The sequence below is a fragment of the Gadus morhua genome, chromosome 4 (assembly GCF_902167405.1).
Source record: "Gadus morhua chromosome 4, gadMor3.0, whole genome shotgun sequence".
Classification (NCBI taxonomy): domain Eukaryota; kingdom Metazoa; phylum Chordata; class Actinopteri; order Gadiformes; family Gadidae; genus Gadus; species Gadus morhua.
The window spans coordinates 8,392,059-8,413,370 of record NC_044051.1 but is presented as its reverse complement, the minus strand read 5'-3'; the positions used below and the strand labels follow the sequence as shown (position 1 = coordinate 8,413,370).

Here is a 21,312-nt window from a genome sequence, read left to right as displayed (position 1 = left end):
CTTTCTAGATGTGGGTCTGGATTTCCAGGCCAAGCCTCCCTCAATTTACATCATAAAAATGACACAATGATGATAACAAATGTTAAAATTGCTCAATTAAAAAAAAAAGAACATTTATTGAACAGTCGGTAAATCATGCCAAAAAAATAAAATAAAAAAATCGATCGGTCGATCACTATACAAAAGTATGTGCGTACGTATGAATAAGTGTAACCAGCTGCTTCCAGGGTCAGGGGATAACGAGGGGAATGTAGTCAACCTCCTCAAAGCACCTCCTCACAGCACCATCGCAAGTCTCACAGCATGTTGAGCCCAGCAAGCCTCCCTCTGCTGATCTAGCGAGCTCTGATCTCCTCAACACCTCCTCCTCTTCCTCCTCCTCCACCTCCTCCTCCACCTCCTCTTTCTCCTCCCTGTGTGTCTCCAGCCTCCGTGGTGCCCTGCTTTCACAGCATGGAATCATCACCCTGGTCTGTTTAAATTGACATCTTTATTGACACGTACATTTACATTACAAATAGCACGAAAAGAAACACAAATAAGATGCAAAATAAATTCAAAGAAATGGTGAATGCAAGAACATAAATCATAAAGATATGAACATTGAAAAGTTCTCCACTAAGAATGTATACAATAACACGAAAGTGTTCCCAGTATGTTGATGGTTTTTGATAGATTAGAACTGGGAGGCAGTAGGGGGACGTTTAACGACATTAAGGAGAACGACATTAAGGAGCTGACCTCTGACCTTCCTCGACGTCTCCTTACCTCTCCTTAACTGCTCATGGTCTTAAGCTGCTGCGGTCAATCCTCTGATCCATCATCCCTGACAACAGCCAGTCACGCACCAGCTTCTGGCCCCGGTCGCTCACCCACCGTCCAATCATACCGAGTGTTGTGATGGTTAAGCCACACCCATGAGGTTGACCCTCGCTCGTTTCCATGGCAACACAGTGGCTTGTGCCTAGTGGTCTGGGCAAGCATAGTACTATAGTACTATAGTAATATAGTAGTATAATAATATATATATATATTAGTGCTGTCAAGTGATTCAAATATTTAAACGCGAATAATTGCATTAATGTCATAGTTAACTCGCGATTGATCACACGTTTCTTTCTATTCGAAATATCCCTGGATTTCGTGCTGCTAGCCTTTAAGTGAGATCAGAGAGTGTTGAGAAGGACAGTAATAAAATATATTTGGTAAGATGGATATAAGAAGGGAGACCCGCAGTGAATTCAACTCGGTCCACTTGACATTGGGTTGGTGCATGAAAGTGGTAGGCCTACCGTAAAACTTCAATAGCCCAGGCTTTTATTTGTTTCAATCACTGAACTTTCGAGCAAAACTCTTGCTCACAAAGATGGGAAATACTATAACATATATTATTTAAACCAGTATGAATATTCCTACCGTAAGTAGGCCTATACACATTACCAGGCTATCGAATAACGCCCACACACACACGCACACACACACACACACACAGACACAGACACAGACGCACACGCACACACACACACACACACACACACACACACACACACACACACACACACACAGACACAGACACAGACACAGACGCACACGCACACGCACACACACACACACACACACACACACACACACACACACACACACACACACACACGGTGGCGGAGTTGTAATCGGGAGAGTCGGGAAAATTCCCGGTGGGGCGTTAACGTTTCGGGGCTGTCGGGCTGATTACTGCAGGATAACAATATTGCGTTTATAAAAGTTCCTTGCAACGCCGTCCGGCAGCCTGAGCTGTGCACCCCCAACCTCTCACTCACTCAACAGCCGCAACACTCACAAACTGTCAACGTCGCAACAAAGTCAATTTTGCCTGTAGCGGAGTAACTGAGCGGCCCCTCCAGAAGTGGTACAGCCCAGGTGGGACTTGAAGTGCGATTGGTCAGAAAGACGTAACAGCTAATGACAACATTGAACTCTTGTGCAGGCTCGAACAGAATGACACACAAACACACACACATTGAGTTTTTCACCCGCTCCGTATGCCCCAACAAGTATGTGCGGCGTGCTTGTGGTTTTGTTTCCGGTGTAGCTAGATCCTGTATGGGGTTGTAGTTTTTTCTAACGTGACTAGTTGTTGCTAGACAGCAGGTGAAAAAACGACAACGTTTGCCAAGCCAAAAGAGCGTTAATCGCGCGATAAGAAAATTAACGCCGTTAAAATTGGTTTGCGTTAACGCCGTTAATAACACGTTCAACTGACAGCACTAATATACATATGTAAAGTATATAGTATGAGGTTATAGTACGAGGTGATAGTATTAGTATATAGTATTAGGTGATAATCTTAATATATACTAATAGGTGATAGTATGAGTATATATATACTACTACATTCATTGTACATAGCATGAATATGGTGAAGTGGTTGATGTCATTGTTACGATGTCAGACTTGGAGAGAGATGAAGCTCATGAATATTCATATTGCACACATTAACTAGTCCTTTATCTGTCCCAGAGGGAGCATCTTCATAACGTGACACTAGACAGTTATATATATATATATATATATATATATATATATATATATATATATATATATATATATATAATATATATATTATATATATATTACATTTATACTATTACATATCCAGATAGTAATTGATCTACCACAGATCAAATCAGTGCCTCCATGTTGTGTGACACTGAGCCACGAGAGCTCTGCTGTGATTGGACTAATGTTGTGTTCTCTGTCTCCCATGGCGACCCTTCTCCTCCTCCACCCGGACCCCACCGCCCGGACCCCCACCACCCACTCTACACCCTGTCTGTCTGTCCACCTGTCTGTCTGTCCACCTGTCTGTCTGTCCACCTGTCTGTCTAGCCTCATGCAGAGGTCAAGGAGCATCCCTCCTCCTCTGGTAAGACCTTTGACCTTTGACATCTGTCTGTTCCCCCAGAGACTGTTTGATGCTGCTCCCTTTGTACTCCCCCCCCCCCCCCCTCCGTTCTGGTGCTCAGCCAACACAAGCTCTTACTAGTCACCCCCCAGTAGTGACATCAACAGTGGGAGGTTTCTGTCCAGACCTCTGAGGGAAGAACCAGCCTACCAGTGGTTGAACTCCATTGGGAAGACTGGTCTGTCCATCATACATCTTGGAGGACACGCCAAGATGTATGACACGGTGATGTCACTAGGGGGTCTATTTTGAAACTGTAAAGTAGAGGTCCTATGAAGTAGCTGGTAGTTGTAGTTCCCAGTATAAAGTAGCTGGTAGTTGTAGTTCCCAGTCTAAAGTAGCTGGTAGCATTACTGCCCAGTCTAAAGTAGCTGGTAGTTGTAGTTCCCAGTCTAAAGTAGCTGGAAGTTGTAGTTTCCAGTCTAAAGTCCTGCTATTTGTAGTTCCCAGTAGTTTGTAGCTGGTAGTTGTAGTTCCCAGTAGTTTGTACCTGGTAGTTGTAGTTCCCAGTAGTTTGTAGCTGGTAGTTGTAGTTCCCAGTAGTTTGTAGCTACTAGTTGTAGTTCCCAGTAGTTTGCAGCTGCTAGTTGTAGTTCCCAGTAGTTTGTAGCTGGTAGTTGTAGTTCCCAGTAGTTTGTAGCTGGTAGTTGTAGTTCTCTGCTAGGCGGCCCCAACCTCTAACTCCAGCCTCCTCTCTCTAACTCCGCCCTCGACCCTCTAACTCCGCCTCCTCTGTCTAACTCCGCCTCCTCTCCCCCCCAGCAGCCGGCGGCGGTGATGAGGGCGTTCTTCTGACCCCGGGCAGGATGAGCCAGCGCCAGGGAAAGGAGGCGGGGCATCAGACCCCCAGCAGAGAGGTCCTGACCACGCCCGCCTCCCTCAGCCCCGGGGTCAGCTACACCCACGGTAGGACCCCCACCCAGCCTTCCCTCTGTCCCAGTGGACCACGCCCGTGTGTTTGATGGTGGGGTTGGGGGGGGGGGGGGGGGGGGGGGGTACTGTTGGATGAAGCGGTGATGACCTCAACCCCCTCCTGGTGTTCATCAACATGAGACACGAGACAAGACCCCCCTGCCTATCCTCAGCCTACCTGTAGGCCTCCTAGAACCAGATGACCCCTGACCCCTAGCTTCTCCTTAATGAAATGGATCTGACTTAAGGTCTATCTGGACGTTATGGTGCTGATTATCTGGGCGTACTGAGTGTGTTGGGGTACTGAGTATGTTGGGGTACTGAGTATGTTGGGGTACTGAGTGTGTCGGGTAGTGAGTGTGTCGGGTACTGAGTGTGTTGGGGTACTGAGTGTGTTGGGGTACTGAGTGTGTTGGGGTACTGAGTGTGTTGGGGTACTGAGTGTGTTGGGGTACTGAGTGTGTTGGGGTACTGAGTGTGTTGGGGTACTGAGTGTGTTGGGGTACTGAGTGTGTGGGGTACTGAGTGTGTTGGGGTACTGAGTGTGTCGGGTACTGAGTGTGTTGGGTAGTGAGTGTTTTGGGGTACTGAGTGTATTGGCACATATTTTTCAATTTTTTTTATTGTATGTTGTACGTCTTTGCCCTTAAAAATAGTACTTAAGTTGTATAGCATTTTATTCCAGCTATTTTTGTTGTATACGGGGAATGGGTTAACCTAACAATTGTTAATTTGCTACTTGTTGTTTGCTACAAAATGGCTAAGGCAGGTTAGTCAGGTGAGTAGGTCAGGTCATCTGAAGACTCCCCCCCCCCCCCCCCCCCCCCCCCCCCCACCAACGCATCTACAGTATGTTGTGTAAAAGGTGTTGAAACGATGCGACCGTTGTAAACCGTAGTTCATGTTGCGGCCACCAGAGGGAGCGCTTGCTTCCTGATTGGTCTCTAGTGGTGTCAGCATGCTGAACATATGACCTGAACCTGTCTGGTGTGTGTGTACTTGACCTTTCATCCCCGGGCGGTGGGGGGAGTCTGGTCTGAGGTGCTGCTGTCGCCACGGTAACAGAGTAGTTCCGCCAGACGATGACATCAGGAGGATACCTCGAGTTTTATAACGAGGTATCCTAAAGAGGAATATAACGAGGTATCGTAACAAGGTTTTATAATTTGGTATTGTAACAAGGTTTTATAACTCGGTATCATAACAAGGTTCTATTTCATGTAGGCTAGGCCGTCTAGGCTATTTTTATTTTTATCTGGGGTCCAGCAGGAGTACATTAATTGGGCTCCGCTCGCAGCTTCGCCTTAGCCCATAATGCGAAGCCTAGACAGAGTAGCCTACATGAAATAGAAAGATAGTTATGATATTATAACCCTAGATTTGTGATTGTAGGCGTAGCCGTGTAGTTTCCCACCTGCTGTACTCTCAAAATGCTGAAAGAATAGCGTGGAGGATGAGTGGCGGTGTGCGGCGCCTTACATACACGGTGCCGTGGGAAATGTGGGCGGTGCCCACGTTGATTGGTCCAGAGCTGACATTTTCAGTGTGCGTGAGCACGCGCACGGAACAAGCCCATATTGCGAAGCCTAGACGGTTACGCCTACAACAATAGAACTAGATTGATAATATTATAACTATCTTTTTATAACAAGGTACCGTAACAAGGCTTAATAACACAGTATTGTAACAAGGTTTTATAATGAGGTATCATTACAAGGTTTTATAAGGAGGTACACACCAACCGTGCTGCCGAGAAGGCGTCACACGTGTAGGAGTCACCAGGAATCTAATTGGGTTCAGCCTCGCTCTCTCCCTGGGGCGAGCTAGATAGGCAGAGACTGGGGGAGAGAGAGGAGAGCGTAAGTCGGGCGAGTGAGGCAGGCAGAATGGGAGAGAGAGAGAGAGAGAGAGAGAGAGAGAGAGCAGGTGTGGGCGTACAGATTTAGCCGGTGGGATAATGTCTTGTCGTGCGGGGTTTACCACTGCCGTCCACCAATCCCCTCTCAGTGTCCCTCCTTCCTGCTGCGCTACCACCAATGGCCATCCTCCGTCTGGGGCGAGGGTTCTGTCTGGGGCTTGGTGGCGAGAGGGGGTGTGGCTTGGCGGCGAGAGGGGGCATTGCTGGGAGGGTGAGGAGAACGAGGTGGTAGAGAGAGAGAGAGGGGGAGAGATGATGGAGGCGGTGGGGGGGTCTGGACCCCGGCGGAGCTGGGACGGATCATAGACCGGTCCTGGAACCCTAGACCTGACCTAGACCACAGCCCACATCAGACCAGTCCTCAAGCCCTAGACCTTACGTAGACCACAGCCCAGATCAGGCCGGTCCTTGAACCCTAGACCTAACGTAGACCACAGCCCAGATCAGACCCAGTGCTGCTCAAGGTAAGCTACAGCGCTACGGTTAGCTGTGTGTGTAGCTTCTGTGGTAAGAAGAAGTAGGAAGAGCTAGCACCTTTGGTTGTGCGTGCTTATGTGTGTGTGTGTGTGTGTGTGCATTTTCTGCCTCTGTGTGTGATTTTTTTTTAAAGAGCTATTGCCTTTGTGTGTGTCTGCTTGTGTGTGTGTTTGTGTGTGTGTGTGTGTGTGTGTGTGTGTGTGTGTGTGTGTGTGTGTGTGTGTGTGTGTGTGTGTGTGTGTGTGTGTGTGTGTGTGTGTGTGTGTGTGTGTGTGTGCTGAGGATGGACTGAAACCAACCATCTCCACCAAGTATTAAAGCTTAAGAACTTAACCGAGTAGGAAAACAAGCAAGGCTCCAAGCTAAGGAGCACACGGAAGCTACACGCTAGGTAGAATGAGCTAGGCTAGGCTAACGGCTAACTGAGCGCTGAGACCTAGTCCTGGCAGCAGACCGTAGAGGACACTTGTTGGATCTCCAGGAAAGCTCCTTTCTTCTCCGATAATCCCGGGCTTACAGGGTGGTTCTGGCCTCAGGTTACCATGGCGATGCTGTCTGTCGGTCCTCAGCATTACCTCAGGGCAGCAGGTCTTAACGAGCAGGTTAACGAGCTCTGGGATCTACATTATAAAGGCGGGCTAATGGCCTGTGTTGGCTCATTAAAGTTCTGCTGGAGCTACAGCTCATGCTCCTGCCGTTGGCATGTTGCTATGCAACCCTGTGATGAGAGGAGGTGACATCACATGGGGACGCCCAGCTTGGGGTACAGAACCCGGTCAAGGCACACAGCGCTGTTCGCAAGATGGAGGCTTACACCGAGCAGGTGAACCAAAGGCTGGTGGTTTTTGATTTGCGAATAAGGTACCAAACAGTTGAACCACGGGATGGTGGTTTGTGATTGGTCAATGAGGTACCAAACAGTTGAACCACGGGATGGTGGTTTGTGATTGGTCAATGAGGTACCAAACAGTTGAACCACGGGATGGTGGTTTGTGATTGGTCAATGAGGTACCAAACAGTTGAACCCCGGAATAGTGGTTTGTGATCGGTCACTGAGGTACCTTCGGAGGATAACCCGGTTTCATTCCATCCTCGTGTGTGTGTTTGTGTGTGGTTGTGTGTGCGTGTGTGCGTGTGTGTGTGAGTGTGTGTCTGTGTGTGAGTGTGTGTCTGTGTTTTCTGTGTGTGTTTGAAGTGGAATGAAGACAGAGTCAGAGAACGAGAGAGGGGAGAGAACGGAGAGCTAGGTGAAGATGCTGTAGAGAAGGAGACACCGAGATCGATTAGTGAAACATGAGGAAACAGCTGCATTGAGAGAGAGAGAGAGATATTGAGACAAGGGGAGAGAGAAGAGAGAGGGGAGAGAGGGGGAGAGAGATATTAAGACAAGGGGAGAGGGCGATAGATGGGGAGAAAGGGGGAGAGAGAGGGAGAAGGGGAGAGAGAGATATTGAGACAGGGGGAGAGAGAGGGGGGGGAGAGAGGGAGAAAGACGCAGAGAGGGGGAGAGAAATGCAGAGAGAGAAGGGAAGAGGGGGAAAGAGATGCGGGGAGAGAGAGAGAGAGGGACAGAAAGATGCAGAGAGGGAGAGAGATGCAGGGAGAGAGAGAGAGAGAGGGACAGAAAGATGCAGAGAGGGAGAGAGATGCAGGGAGGAAGTGAGAAGGGGAAAGAGACACAGAGAGGGAGAGACGCAGAGAGGGGGAGAAAGATGTAAAGAGAGTAGCAGAGAGGGAGAAAGGTAGAGTGTCATAGGAAAGAGCAGAGGGGAAGAGGAGAAGTGAAATCAAAGGCATTAGAAGGCGAGTGGGAGGAGCCTGTTGGGTGGGTGGGGCTTAGCATTACTCACTCCCCCGAGGAGAGACGGGGAGAGAGAGAGAGAGAGAGAGAGAGAGGCAGACGCTAGAAGGCTGTGCTGCAGTCAGGCTGAGCAGCTCTCTTGAGCTGAGCTCTGTGTGGCTGCTGTCTGCGTGCGTGCGCTGTGTCGTTGTTCTGGGAGAGTGTGTGTGTCTGCGTTAGTGTGCGCTCTATTCATTGTTCTCTGTGTGGTGTGTCTGGGTCTGAGGTGTGTGTGTGTGTGTGCTTGTTTGTGAGTGTGCGTTGTGTTTCTGTGTGTCGGTGTGTGTGTTTGTGTGCCGTGTGTGTATCGTCCGCTGCTGCTCGTGATCTTTTGCTCCAACTCTGCGCTCCGTCGTCAACCCTCAGTCGCTCCTCGCTCCGTCGTCCCGCTGCCCCCGCCCCCCCCCCGTCCCCCCCGTCCCCCGGACCCCTGACCCGGGTCCCGGGATGGCGGACAGCGTGCCCCTGGGGCGCCGGCGCTTCTCCACGTGCGGCGGGACCACGGGCGCCCTGCACCCCAGCGGACGCAAACTGATCCGCAACGCGTCCTTCGGAGGATACAACCAGCTGTCACCCCTCTCCCTGCCAGGTGGGTGAGACGGGGCAACGGGAAGGGACGGGGGACGGGGGGGGGGGGAGACAGGAGAGGGGGATCCTGTGTTCATAGTGAGAGCTGGGACAGCAACAGGCTGGCTCCACTGCGGTCTGGACCGCGTGATGCTGAAGTCTTCGGGTAGAGCGGGCGGGATGGCGACCGGGAGGTTGCTAGTTCGATCCCCGGATCCTCGTAACGGAGTGTTCAAGGTGTCCACTGAGCAAGCGACCTCACCCTGACTGCTCCCGAAGAGCTGGCTGTCGCCTTGCACGGTGGACTCCGCCGTGGGTGTGGGAATGTTTGCAGGAATGGGAGAACGTTAGGCAGTGTTGTAAAGCGCTTTGAGCGGCCACTGGTTAGAAAAGCGCAATTTGTCATGTAGTGTGTAGTGGCTACATGTTGATCTCTGTTCCATAGGCTGGGCCTCTGTTCCTGAGTGGTGTGATGTCTCAGTGGGGTAGTGTTTTATTGGGATGGTGTTTGAGTGGGGTGGTTTTGGAGTGGGGTTGGGTTTGCGTGGGGTGGTGTCTCAGTGGGGTGGTGTTTGAGTGTTCTTTGAGTTGGGTGGTGTTTGAGTGGGGTGGAGTTTGGGTAGGGTGAAGTTTGAGTGGGGTGGAGTTTGAGTGGGGTGCAGTTTGAGTGGGCTGGAGTTTGGGTGGTGTGGAGTTTGGGTGGTGTGGCGTTGAGTGGTCTGCTGCCCGCTAATCTCCCAGATATCATGTCTATGAGGTGGCTAGACTTTATAAAGTTCATAATGGTTTAGTGCCGGAGAGAGGGGGAGAGGGAAGGTGAGGGGGGGGAGAGAGAGAGGGAGAGAGGGAGAGAGGGGGGGAGAGGGGTAAAGAATGAGAGTATGTTCCCTCCTTTCTATGTGTCTGTGTGTTTAGTACTTTAAATATTCTATGTTCTGTACATAGAGTATATCTGCACATACATGAAGTACTCTAGTTCCTCATAGTATCTGTTCATTATTGTAATCTTTCATCTCCAAACACCTGGCTCCATGGAGGCTGTGGTGGTGTATCATACGTCGGACTTACGTTTGTTGATTTTTGGTTGACGCTTGTTTTAAGTTTGTCAAGAAACTTAAAACGTCCGTTTGTCATACGTTCTTCATACGTTTGTGTTATGTTTGTCTTACGTTTGTCATACGTTTTTTCGTACGTTTGTCTTACGTTTTCCTTACGTTTGTCGTATGTGTGTGTTGTGTATCGTACGTTTGTCATTCGTTTTTCATTTGTTTTTGTACGTTTGTGGTGCGTTTGCTCGATGTTGGTGGAGTTGACTCCTTTATGATCATCAGAACTCCAAGCGGACTGGCTCTGTAGGGGCCATCAGGGTTCTGATAGTCCTGGACCCCCTGCAGACTAAAGATAAAGACCAACAGACTCAGTAGTGGTGGAAGGAGGAGAGGATGAAGGCTCCTGGCTCCAGTCTTATCTCTGCTCCTCTGGTGTCCACAAGACCTTTTCTCATCTCTATCTCTCTCTCTCTCTCTCTCTCTCTCTCATCTCTTGTGTTGCCCGTCTCTCATATCTCTCATCTCTCGTTTCTCTCTCTCTCTCTCTCTTTCTCTCTCTCTCTCTCTCTCTCTCTCTCTCTCTCTCTCTCTCTCTCTCTCTCTCTCTCTCTCTCTGTCTCTCTCTCTCTCTCACCTCTCTCTCCTCTCTATCTCTAGCTTTACTCACTCTAATCAGTAGTAACCAGTCAGAAACACAATCTCACAGATTTTCTTTCTTATTTTACCAAGATTACCAAGATATTCTATTTACACACACTATGCATACACACACACAGACACGCACAGACAGACACATACACACACACACACACACACACACACACACACACACACACACACACACACACACACACACACACACACACACACACACACACACACACACACACACACACACGGTGTTTCAGCTAGCAGCACACTAGCGCCCAGCCGGCCTGCTGTCTGACTCACTTCCTGTTCCTCTTCATTCTCTCCTCTCTCCGCCTGTCGATCCGTCGTTGGCGCTGATGTCGCCGTCCGGTGTAACCATAGAAACCGGTAGTTCCACAAGTGGCTTCCTGCCGCCATGCGGTTGTCATCGCGCCCCCCGCAAAGCAGAGCCCCCCCCCCCCCCGCGGAGCAGCCCCCCCTCCCCCCTTCCCAGTATGTGTTGTGGTTGAAGGACCCACCAGACGGGTGTGTCAGTCCCTCCTGTCGGACCGTTAGCTGGGTCTCAGACCACTAGAAACCCACCTGATGTCTGGTCCACGTGACCAGGCCTGACCTAGAGGTCAGAGTTCAACCCAGTGTTGGGTCCGTGCCTCTCTGGAGAACATCTGCCCTGTGAACACGGCCCTAAATATAATCCTCCCACATTCGCTGAGTCCTGATAATCCTGAACACTTAGCATTGTTGTCTGAGTGCCCACCTCCCAGAGCACTCCCTGTCTGTCCCAGGATGCTAAATAAGGCGTGGCCCGATTAAACCTTGTTACTTTACTCCTCTGCCTGGCTGTGGCTGTGAGAGGTTTTCCTCCTCCGTCACGCCGGGACATTTCCCCCCCCCCCCCCCCCCCCCCCACACACATACCGGTCGCTAGAGAGGGGGAGCTCAGAGCAGGATGAGGAGGAGAGAGGAGGGCTGTCAGCCTGCTGCTCCTCGTCTAGCTGCTACTCCTCTAGCTGCTGCTCCTCTAGGGCTTCAATGATCCTTCTTTCCTCCATACCCATCCTATGTCCAAAGCAACTGACAGCAGTTTATATTATTATTAATATAATTAATAATTAACAATTATTTATTTTATTATTAACATGACAACTAGCAGGTAGGGGTCAGGGGTCATCTGGTTCTAGGAGGGCTACAGGCAGGGGTTCTGCTGGTTTAACCTCTGTTCCCAGTGTTGATACTGGTTCTGCTGGTTTAACCCTTGTTCCCAGTGTTGATACTGGTTCTGCTGGTTTAACCTCTGTTCCCAGTGTTGATACTGGTTCTGCTGGTTTAACCTCTGTTCCCAGTGTTGATACTGGTTCTGCTGGTTTAACCCTTGTTCCCAGTGTTGATACTGGTTCTGCTGGTTTAACCTCTGTTCCCAGTGTTGATACTGGTTCTGCTGGTTTAACCTCTGTTCCCAGTGTTGATACTGGTTCTGCTGGTTTAACCTCTGTTCCCAGTGTTGATACTGGTTCTGCTGGTTTAACCCTTGTTCCCAGTGTTGATACTGGTTCTGCTGGTTTAACCTCTGTTCCCAGTTTTGATACTGGTTCTGCTGGTTTAACCCCTGGTCCCAGTGTAGACCTGTATGTCTCAGTCCAATCAGGGGTTTGTTTGGCAGTGAGCAGGGACTGTTTCCATAGCAGCATCAACATGCTGATGGTTTGAGTTCTTGTCTCCCAGTATCAGGGGAATCCTGTACTTGATGTTTTTGGTTCGATTCTTCGTGTTGTTTGAAACATTTGTGGCACTTTAAAGTGTGTTGTCTGAAGATGTGTTAAATACGTGTTGTCTTCATATTTATTTGGTTTCTAGAGTTGACTTAGTCTTTTCGTCTTGCGGTTGCGTTGTTCAGAGCGTTAATGTTGATGTCTTGATAGTTTGTGTTGCTGTGTTTGTTGTTTACTGTATATTGTTGAGTTGTGTGGACATTGTGTAGGTCTCTACGTCGCCTACAGGGTTCTGAATAATAAATGGGAAACCCCACCTCCCCTCCTCTCCCCCACAATCCTCCCCTCTGGTCCACGGGCTGCTGTTGCCAGGCAACAGAGGTGATGACCAGCCTTCCTGGGATACAGAGTACCCCGTCCTGCTCCCTCTCCTCCTCCTCCCTCTCCTCCTCTTCCCTCCTCCTCCTCCCCCCAGCCCTCCTCCTACTCCTTCTACTCCTCCTCCTCCTCCTTCTACTCCTCCTCCTCCTCCTCCCCCTCCTCTTACTACTCCTCTTCCTCCTCCTCCTCCTCCTCCTCCACCTCCTCCTCCTCCTCCTCCTCCTCCTCCTCCTCCTCCTCCTCCTCCTTCTAATCCTCCTCCTCCTCCTCCTTCTAATCCTCCTCCTCCTCCTCCTCCTCCTCCTCCTCCTCCTCCTCCTCCTCCTCCCCCCAGCCCCCCTCCTCCTCCTCCTCCTCCTCCTCCTCCTCCTCCTCCTCCTCCTCCTCCATCACCCGGCTCCAAGCTCCCCTCGGTGACCAGGTGGTGATTATCTTATCGTCTTGTTTTCAATTTCCTAGTTTAGTGGTTAGGAGCTAGGATACTAGGCATGTGATAAGGAGATTAGTGGTTAGGAGGCTAGGATGCTAGTCTTGTGCTCAAGAGGTTAGTGGTTAGGAGGCTAGGATGCGCTATTAAAGGCTAATGTAAGTCACTGGATGATGAACAGAACCCTCATTCATGACCATACAAATGGTGTTTGCGTCTGCAGCCTCCAGCTGTGTTGACCTCCTGTTGTCATAACTCCTGCTGGGGCTTCCTGTTGACCTTTATCCTGCTGGGGTCACCTGCTGCTAAGGTTAGCTCAGGTGTGCGGTGCTGCTAACCGCTACATCTTTGTGGTTCTCGTGTTTTGTTCTGGATGCTAACTTTAGCCATTGGCAGTGGAGAAGCTACGTGTAGCGCTTGGTACAGTTGGTTCATATTTCACCCTCTAACATTCACCCTGAGAAAGGACAATAGACTGGAGCTCCCTCTCCCACTGTAGGTCTGCATCTCTCTCTCTCTTTCTCTCTCTCTCTCTCTCTCTCTCTCTCTCTCTCTCTCTCTCTCTCTCTCTCTCTCTCTCTCTCTCTCTCTCTCTCTCTCTCTCTCTCTCTCTCTCTCCGATCTGCAGTATCCTTCAATGGGTGCAGTGACACACACTGTGCTGCTCTCTACAGTCCCTGTATATCTGTGGACGTCCTGAGGTGTGTAGGTGTTTGTGTATTGTGTGTCATGTGTATTGTGTGTGTTCTGTTGCAGGGTTTGAGCGGGGAAAAGAGGATCTGCTGCCACTGCCTCTGAAAGACGACTCGTCTCAGTCCATCTCAAAGAGCAAGGTACCAACCCCGTCACGTTACCATGGCAACAGGGCCTGTCACGTTACCGTGGAAACGACCACCATTGCATTACCGTGGTAACAACTCCATGGCATTAACGTGGTAACAACCCCTCTAACGCTACCTTGGTAACAAGCCCATCATATTACCGTGGTAACAAGCCCTTCAAATTACTGTGGGCAGAACCTCCATCACTTTACCGTTGTAACAACGGTAATGTGATGTCACGTTTCCGTGGTAACAACCCCAACCCATTACTGTGGTGACAAGCCCATCACATTTCCGTAAAAACAAGCCCAGCACATCACCGTGGTATCAAGCGCATCACATTACCGTGGTAACAAGCCCATCACATTACCGTGGTAACACCCCACCTCTTGCTCATGAGTACCTACCAGCACCACATGCTGCCTGTCCAATACAGTGCTCTGCTGCCCCCTGCTGGGACCACCTGGTCTGGTGTTCTGCTGCCACCTGCTGTTACCACCTGGTCCGGTCCCGCTCCTCCATTCATAAACACTCCAGCCTCTCTTCCCGGGAGCCGGCGGTGGTAGAGCGAGGTAGAGGGTGACTGTGTTCTCTCTCTCTCTCTCCAGTCTGAGACCAAGCTGTACAATGGATCTGATAAGGACGTGTCCTCCTCCGGCGGCCGTCTGACCAAGAAGGAGTCCCTCAAGGTGAGGAGCTCAGGAACCCACAAGGACCCTGGGAACTAACCTTTGACTATGGTATTGGTAACCGTAGCAGCTAAGAGGGGACTTGATATTGTTGAAACAAAACTTTTTCTGAAATGTGTCCAAAGTTGTATTGGTCAGACAAAACATACCGTAAAATTTGTTTCAATCACCATACTCAACCGGCCCATATTTGGGAAAGTCGTCTGTAACGAACAAGCCTTTAACTCCTTTTCCAACCAAACTCTTGCTCAGCAAAGATGGGAAATTCTATCAAATCGATTATTTAAACCAGTATGAATATTACCGTACATAGTCTAAAAGTTACCAGGCTATCGAATAACATATCAATTACCAATCATTCATTTGATCTAGCTCCGAGAGAGAGTGCATCTAGGCCAACCTCATGCATAGAGAGAGAGATACAGAGCGAGATAGAGAGAGAGCCCCGTATCAAAATACTCACTCTCTTTGGATCAACGGAGAAATGTCTTGCTGCTGCTTCTCCAGAGTTTTGTTCAGCAGATTTTGCAACTGACAGCTTGAATTGCAGGTCCTATTTGTTTCTCAGGGGCGCCATGGCATTTGAACGTTCACTTGCTGTTCTGTTACATGTATGTTTCCCCTGTTTTACAAATGTTATTGAATGGTTAAGATTTGTTAATGGTCCACTGATTCCATCCACTGGCGAAAGTTGGTAATGCTCGGAAATACTGATGTCAGATGTTGTCATGCGGCCCTGGCAAGGCACTGGGGGTCGAGGGCAGAACACTCGCGCTACAATCTTCCTCTTGTTCTTGTTTTTCGACGGTTGCCATCCAGCTTATTGGTCCCTTATCGCCGACGTCTAGGAAAGCAGACCAGGCGACTAATTGAGACAGGCGTTTAATTAGTTAAAACGTGTAGCCGCACCCGGCAAGTAAAAAGGGTCTCAGCGTTTAATTGGGAATCGACTTTTAATTGAAGTTTTGCGGTAGTTAGATTGATCTCTTCCTCTCAGGTAGTTGAGCCTGTGTGTGACCTCCTGTGTGTGACCTCTGACCTCCCAGGTGCAGAAGAAGAACTACAGAGAGGAGAAGAAGAGAGCGACCAAGGAGCTGCTGAGCACCATCACAGACCCCTCGGTCATCGTCATGGCGGACTGGCTCAAGGTCCGCCGATAACACCTCAACACACACACACGCACGCACACACACACATTGACACACACACACAAACACACAAACCACATCAACACACACAAACACACATACACACACAAGTTCCTCATAAACCACATCAACACATAGACACAAACGCACACAAACAAATATACACATGCACAAACACACACACACACACACACACACACACACACAAGGTCCTCACAAACCACCTCAACACATAAACACACACACACACACACACACACACACACACACACACACACACACACACACACACACACACACATGGTCCTCAAAAACCACCTCCACACACACAGATACCAAGGTCTCCATGAACCCCCTCTACAAACACACACACACACACACACATACACACACAACTTAACCCTGAGGGCTCTGTAGGGTTGATGCGGAGTGTGTGTGTGTGTGTGTGTATTCATCATCGTATGTGTGTGTGTGTGTGTGTGTGTGTAGATCCGGGGCACCCTGAAGTCCTGGACCAAGCTGTGGTGTGTGCTGAAGCCGGGGGTCCTGCTCATCTACAAGACCAACAAGAACGGGCAGTGGGTGGGCACCGTGCTGCTGACTGCCTGCCAGCTCATAGAGAGACCCTCCAAGAAGGACGGCTTCTGCTTCAAGCTCTTCCACCCGCTGGAGCAGTCCATCTGGGCCGTCAAGGTAGGGGGGGATGACCAGTCCATCTGGGCCGTCAAGGTAGGGGGGGATGACCAGTCCATCTGGGCCGTCAAGGTAGGGGGGGGGGACCAGTCCATCTGGGCCGTCAAGGTAGGGGGGGGGGACCAGTCCATCTGGGCCGTCAAGGTGGGGGGTGGAGGGAGGGAGGGGAGGTGGGGGGAGGAGCAGTCCATCTGGGCCGTCAAGGTGGGGGTGGAGGGAGGGAGGGGGGTGGTTGTTGTTGTTGGAAACCACGCCCAACTCTGGGATCCAGCTTATATTTCACCCATTTAATCTTAATGATGTCTCTTTCTCTCTCTCTCTCTCTCTCTCTCTCTCTCTCTCTCTCTCTCTCTCTCTTTCTCTCTCTCTCTCTCTCTCTCTCTCTCTCTCTCTCTCTCTCTCTCTCTCTCTCTCTCTCTCTCTCTCTCTCTCTCTCTCTCTCTCGCTCTCTCTTCAAACTGTTTAATTGACATGAGATTTTCAAGATATAAAGTAGTTCAATAAAAAACAACAACGCTGATCTGATTGTAGTCACTCTCCCCCCCTTCCTCCCCCCTCCCTCCCTCCCTCCCTCCCTCCGCCCAGGGTCCTAAGGGTGAGGCGGTGGGCTCCATCACTCAGCCGTTACCCAGCAGCCACCTCATCTTCCGCGCCGCGTCGGAGTCTGACGGTCTGTCTCACTCTCGCACTGTTTTCTGTCCGTCTCACTCTCTCACTGTCTCACTGTATATATGATATCAATTCGGTATATATAACCTTTATATATATACATGATATAATTCCGGTATATATAACCTGTATATATATATGATATCAATTCGGTATATATAACCTGTATATATGTATAATATAAATTCGGTATATATAACCTGTCTATATGTGATGTATCTGTATATATCTAACAGGGCGGTGTTGGATGGATGCTCTTGAGCTGGCTCTGAAGTGCTCCGGTCTGCTGAAGAGGACGATGGTCCGAGACGGAAAGGAGGAGCTGGCCGCCATGGCAACGGGAGGAGAGACCTCCATCAACTTCTACAGCCTACTGCGGGCTCACAACATGCAGGGCTTCCAGTGAGTGACTCAAGAAGGACCTCTGACCTCTACATGATCCCTACTTGACCCCTATATGACCCCTCTGACCACTACATGACCCCTTTATGACCCCTCTGACCTCTACATGATCCCTCTGACCTCTACATGACCCCACAACCTCTACATGACCCCTACATGACCCCTATATTAACTCTATATGACCCCTACATGACTTCTTCTATATGACCCCTCCATGAGTTTTATATGACCCCTCTCTGAACCCTTTGACCCCCAGAGGTCATGCTTGGACAGTTCTAAACATAACCTGACCCGGCGCAACCCCTGACCCCTGACCCCTGCAGGTTCAGTGACGGGGACCAGTTCAAAGACCCCGACCTCTACTCGGACAAGTCGGACCGGGAGGGCGACCCGGAGCACGAGGAGTCGGACCGGGACCATGACCACGACGACTCGGACCCCGAGGAGACGGACAGTGACACGTCGGAGCGCCAGGACGACCTGGACCCCAACGAGACCCTCAGGGAGACCCCATACATGGAGCAGTCCCACGAGGAACTGGGGGAGGTAGGCCACGTCCCCTGTCCCCTGTACCGTTAGACCACGCCCCCTGTGGGGTGAGGCCACGCCCCCTGTGTAGTAAGGCAACGCTCAGAACCGGGGTGGGCAGGCAACGCCCCTGTGCAGTGAGGCCACGCCCCCTGTGTATTGAGGCCACTCCCCCTGTGTAGTGAGGCAACAACCAAGATTGGGTGTAGTTAGGCCACACCCAGGAATCGGTGTGGTTAGGCCACACCCAGGAGAAGGTCTCAGGTCCACCAGGAAGGGGTCCCTCAGGTGTCCCAGGAGGGGGTCTCAGGTCTCAGGTCCACCAGGAGGGGGTCTCTCAGGTGTCCCAGGAGGGGGTCTCGGATCTTAGGTCCACTGGGTGGGGATCTCAGGTCTCAGGTCCACCAGGAGGGGGTCTCAGGTCTCAGGTCCACTAGGAGGGGGTCTCAGGTTACCCATGAGGGGTCTCAGGTCCACCAGGAGGGGGTCTCAGGTGTGTGCTGGTGTTGCAGGCGGGCGAGGCGGCGCAGACGGAGACGGTCTCGGAGGAGAACAAGTCCCTGATCTGGACCCTGCTGAAGCAGGTCCGGCCGGGCATGGACCTGTCCAAGGTGGTCCTGCCCACCTTCATCCTGGAGCCGCGCTCCTTCCTGGACAAGCTCTCCGACTACTACTACCACGCCGACTTCCTGTCCCAGTACGTACACACTTCCTGTTCGGGCTGGGGCTGTGCGTCTATCTACAGCTGGTGGAGGAACACTTTTTACAGTTACCCCGTGAAAGTTAACCCCTGAAAACCTGGGAAAACCTTTATTTATTTATTTTGTATATTTTTATTTATTGATTTAGTGATATTATTTACAGATGGATGTAATATCACTGGATCAATAAATAAAAATAAACAAAATAAAGAAAATATATTTGGAAGATTTAATTAATAGACATGCAATTTTATGTGAGGAGAATAAAGGACACCCTTATGTATTGCTGCTGTAAATGCCTTCAATCTGACCTGCGATCATGTGACCTATGATCACGTGACCTGTGACCTTTGACCTGTGTCTCCGCAGGGCGGCGGTGGAGGAGAACGCCTACAACCGCATGAAGCAGGTGGTCAGGTGGTACATCTCCGGCTTCTACAAGAAACCCAAGGTACGAGGTCACGCCCCCCAACCGCCCCGCCCCCAGCAGGGTCGGGCGGTCCCAATTGGTCCTGAGTGGGTGGTCCTGCTGAGTGATTGACAGGTCCCGAGTGATTGACAGGTCCTGAGTGGGGGGTCCTGCTGAGTGATTGACAGGTCCTGAGTGATTGACAGGTCCTGAGTGGTGGTCCTGCTGAGTGATTGCCAGGTCCTGAGTGGTGGTCCTGCTGAGTGATTGACAGGTCCTGAGTGATAGACAGGTCCTGAGTGGGTGGTCCTGCTGAGTGATTGACAGGTCCTGAGTGATTGACAGGTCCTGAGTGGGTGGTCCTGCTGAGTGATTATGTCTCCTCCCCCAGGGTCTGAAGAAGCCGTACAACCCGATCATCGGTGAGACGTTTCGCTGCATGTGGCTCCACCAGGAGACCAACAGCAAGACCTTCTACATCGCTGAGCAGGTCAGCTCATCAGACCTAGGACCCTCTAGGACCCTCTAGAACCATCTAGAATAGCTAGAACCAGCACTTCTACACCATCAAAGAAAATTTGAGGACTGCCCTCATCTCACTACATTTTTTATATCCACCCAAAAATATTAACGTCTGTGTGTGTGTGTGTGTTTGTGTGTGTGTCTGTGTGTTTGCATCTGTGTGTGTAGGTGTCGCACCACCCTCCTGTCTCTGCGTTCTACGTCAGCAACAGGAAGGACGGGTTCTGCATCAGCGGTAGCATCCTGGCCAAGTCAAAGTTCTATGGTGAATATGAACATAACTTAACAATATTTTCATCATCATGTTAACATTATTACTATCTTCGTCATCATGTTAACATTATCATCATCTTCATCATAATGTTAACATTATCATCATCTGCATCATGATGTTGTCACTATCAACATCTTCGTCATCAGGTTAACATTATCATCTTCATCAACATGTGAACATTATCACCATCGACATCGTTGTTATTATCTGTTGCCTAGGTAACTCCCTGTCGGCCATCTTGGACGGCGAGGCACGGCTGACATTCCTCAATCGCGGGGAGGACTACGTGATGAACATGCCCTACGCCCACTGTAAAGGTCAGAGGTCAAATCACTCGCTCATTTCCTTGATTGGATTTCACTGGTTCAGGATAGTTCTAACTAGTTCTAGCTGGTTTTAATGGGTTGTAACTAGAGATGTCCGATATTATCGGCCCACCGATATTATCGGCCCGATATTAGCATAAAAATGTAATATCGGTCAATATCGGTATCGGATTTTTTTTTAAAAAACATGGCACTTTTCCCTTAAATTAAGTTGAAGTATTTTTCTTATTTTGCACAGACAATATTAACATTTGGAAAGCCTTGTTGCATTCAAGAATGCATCCAGTGGGGCATCACAATAACATTAAGCATGTTGTGTTCATTCCACAACAGGAGATATGTAATGTTACCTAAATTAGGTTTGAGGAAAAATAACCCAAATATCGACATCGGTATCGGCTGATATCGGAATCGAAAATTTAGAGTTGGACAATATCGCATATCGGATATCGGCAAAAAAGTTAATATCGGACATCCCTAGTTGTAACTGCTTTAAACTGTTTCTTACCTGTTTAAACTGGTTCAAACTAGTTGTAACTAGTTGTTTACTAATTGGTTGGCTGGTCTGAACTGGTTTTAACCTGTTCTAACTGCTTCTATCCTGTTCTACCCGGTTCTACCAGGTATCCTGTACGGGACCCTGACCCTGGAGCTGGCAGGCCAGATCAACATCAGCTGTGAGAAGACGGGCTACAGCGCCCAGCTGGAGTTCAAACTCAAGGTCTGACCCTCACAACAGGGGGCCCTGTTCTCACACTTCATGTGCTCATGTCCTCATGCCCTCACCCTCTCATGTCCTCACCCTCTCATGTCCTCACCCTCTCATGTCCTCACCCTCTCATGTCCTCACCCTCTCATGTCCTCAGCCTCTCATGTCCTCAGCCTCTCATGTCCTCACCCTCTCATGTCCTCACCCTCTCATGTCCTCACCCTCTCATGCCCTCACCCTCTCATGCCCTCACCCTCTCATGCCCTCACCCTCTCATGTCCTCAGCCTCTCATGTCCTCACCCTCTCATGTCCTCACCCTCTCATGTCCTCAGCCTCTCATGTCCTCACCCTCTCATGTCCTCACCCTCTCATGTCCTCACCCTCTCATGTCCTCAGCCTCTCATGTCCTCACCCTCTCATGTCCTCACCCTCTCATGTCCTCAGCCTCTCATGTCCTCACCCTCTCATGTCCTCACCCTCTCATGTCCTCTCCTCTCCCCAGCCCTTCCTGGGCAGCAGCGACAGTG

General features: G+C 50.1%; 1 protein-coding gene across 3 annotated transcripts in view; it reads left to right on the top strand.

The window, feature by feature from the left end:
• Positions 1–21,312, top strand: part of osbpl8 (oxysterol binding protein-like 8) — a 33,500-nt gene that overhangs the window by 5,390 nt on the left and 6,798 nt on the right. For 2 of the 3 annotated variants that reach the window (XM_030353880.1, XM_030353878.1), the window contains exons 3-18: positions 2,887–2,923; positions 3,725–3,868; positions 13,650–13,726; positions 14,323–14,403; positions 15,450–15,551; positions 16,041–16,244; positions 16,830–16,914; positions 17,150–17,315; positions 17,639–17,861; positions 18,356–18,540; positions 18,914–18,995; positions 19,345–19,443; positions 19,644–19,740; positions 19,968–20,066; positions 20,699–20,796; positions 21,288–21,312. The exon at positions 21,288–21,312 is cut by the window's right edge and continues 65 nt beyond it. In XM_030353880.1, coding sequence (XP_030209740.1) covers positions 2,887–2,923; positions 3,725–3,868; positions 13,650–13,726; positions 14,323–14,403; positions 15,450–15,551; positions 16,041–16,244; positions 16,830–16,914; positions 17,150–17,315; positions 17,639–17,861; positions 18,356–18,540; positions 18,914–18,995; positions 19,345–19,443; positions 19,644–19,740; positions 19,968–20,066; positions 20,699–20,796; positions 21,288–21,312 — 1,804 coding nt within the window. The remainder of the gene's footprint in view (positions 1–2,886; positions 2,924–3,724; positions 3,869–13,649; positions 13,727–14,322; positions 14,404–15,449; positions 15,552–16,040; positions 16,245–16,829; positions 16,915–17,149; positions 17,316–17,638; positions 17,862–18,355; positions 18,541–18,913; positions 18,996–19,344; positions 19,444–19,643; positions 19,741–19,967; positions 20,067–20,698; positions 20,797–21,287) is intronic. The other variant, XM_030353879.1, reaches the window with a different exon arrangement.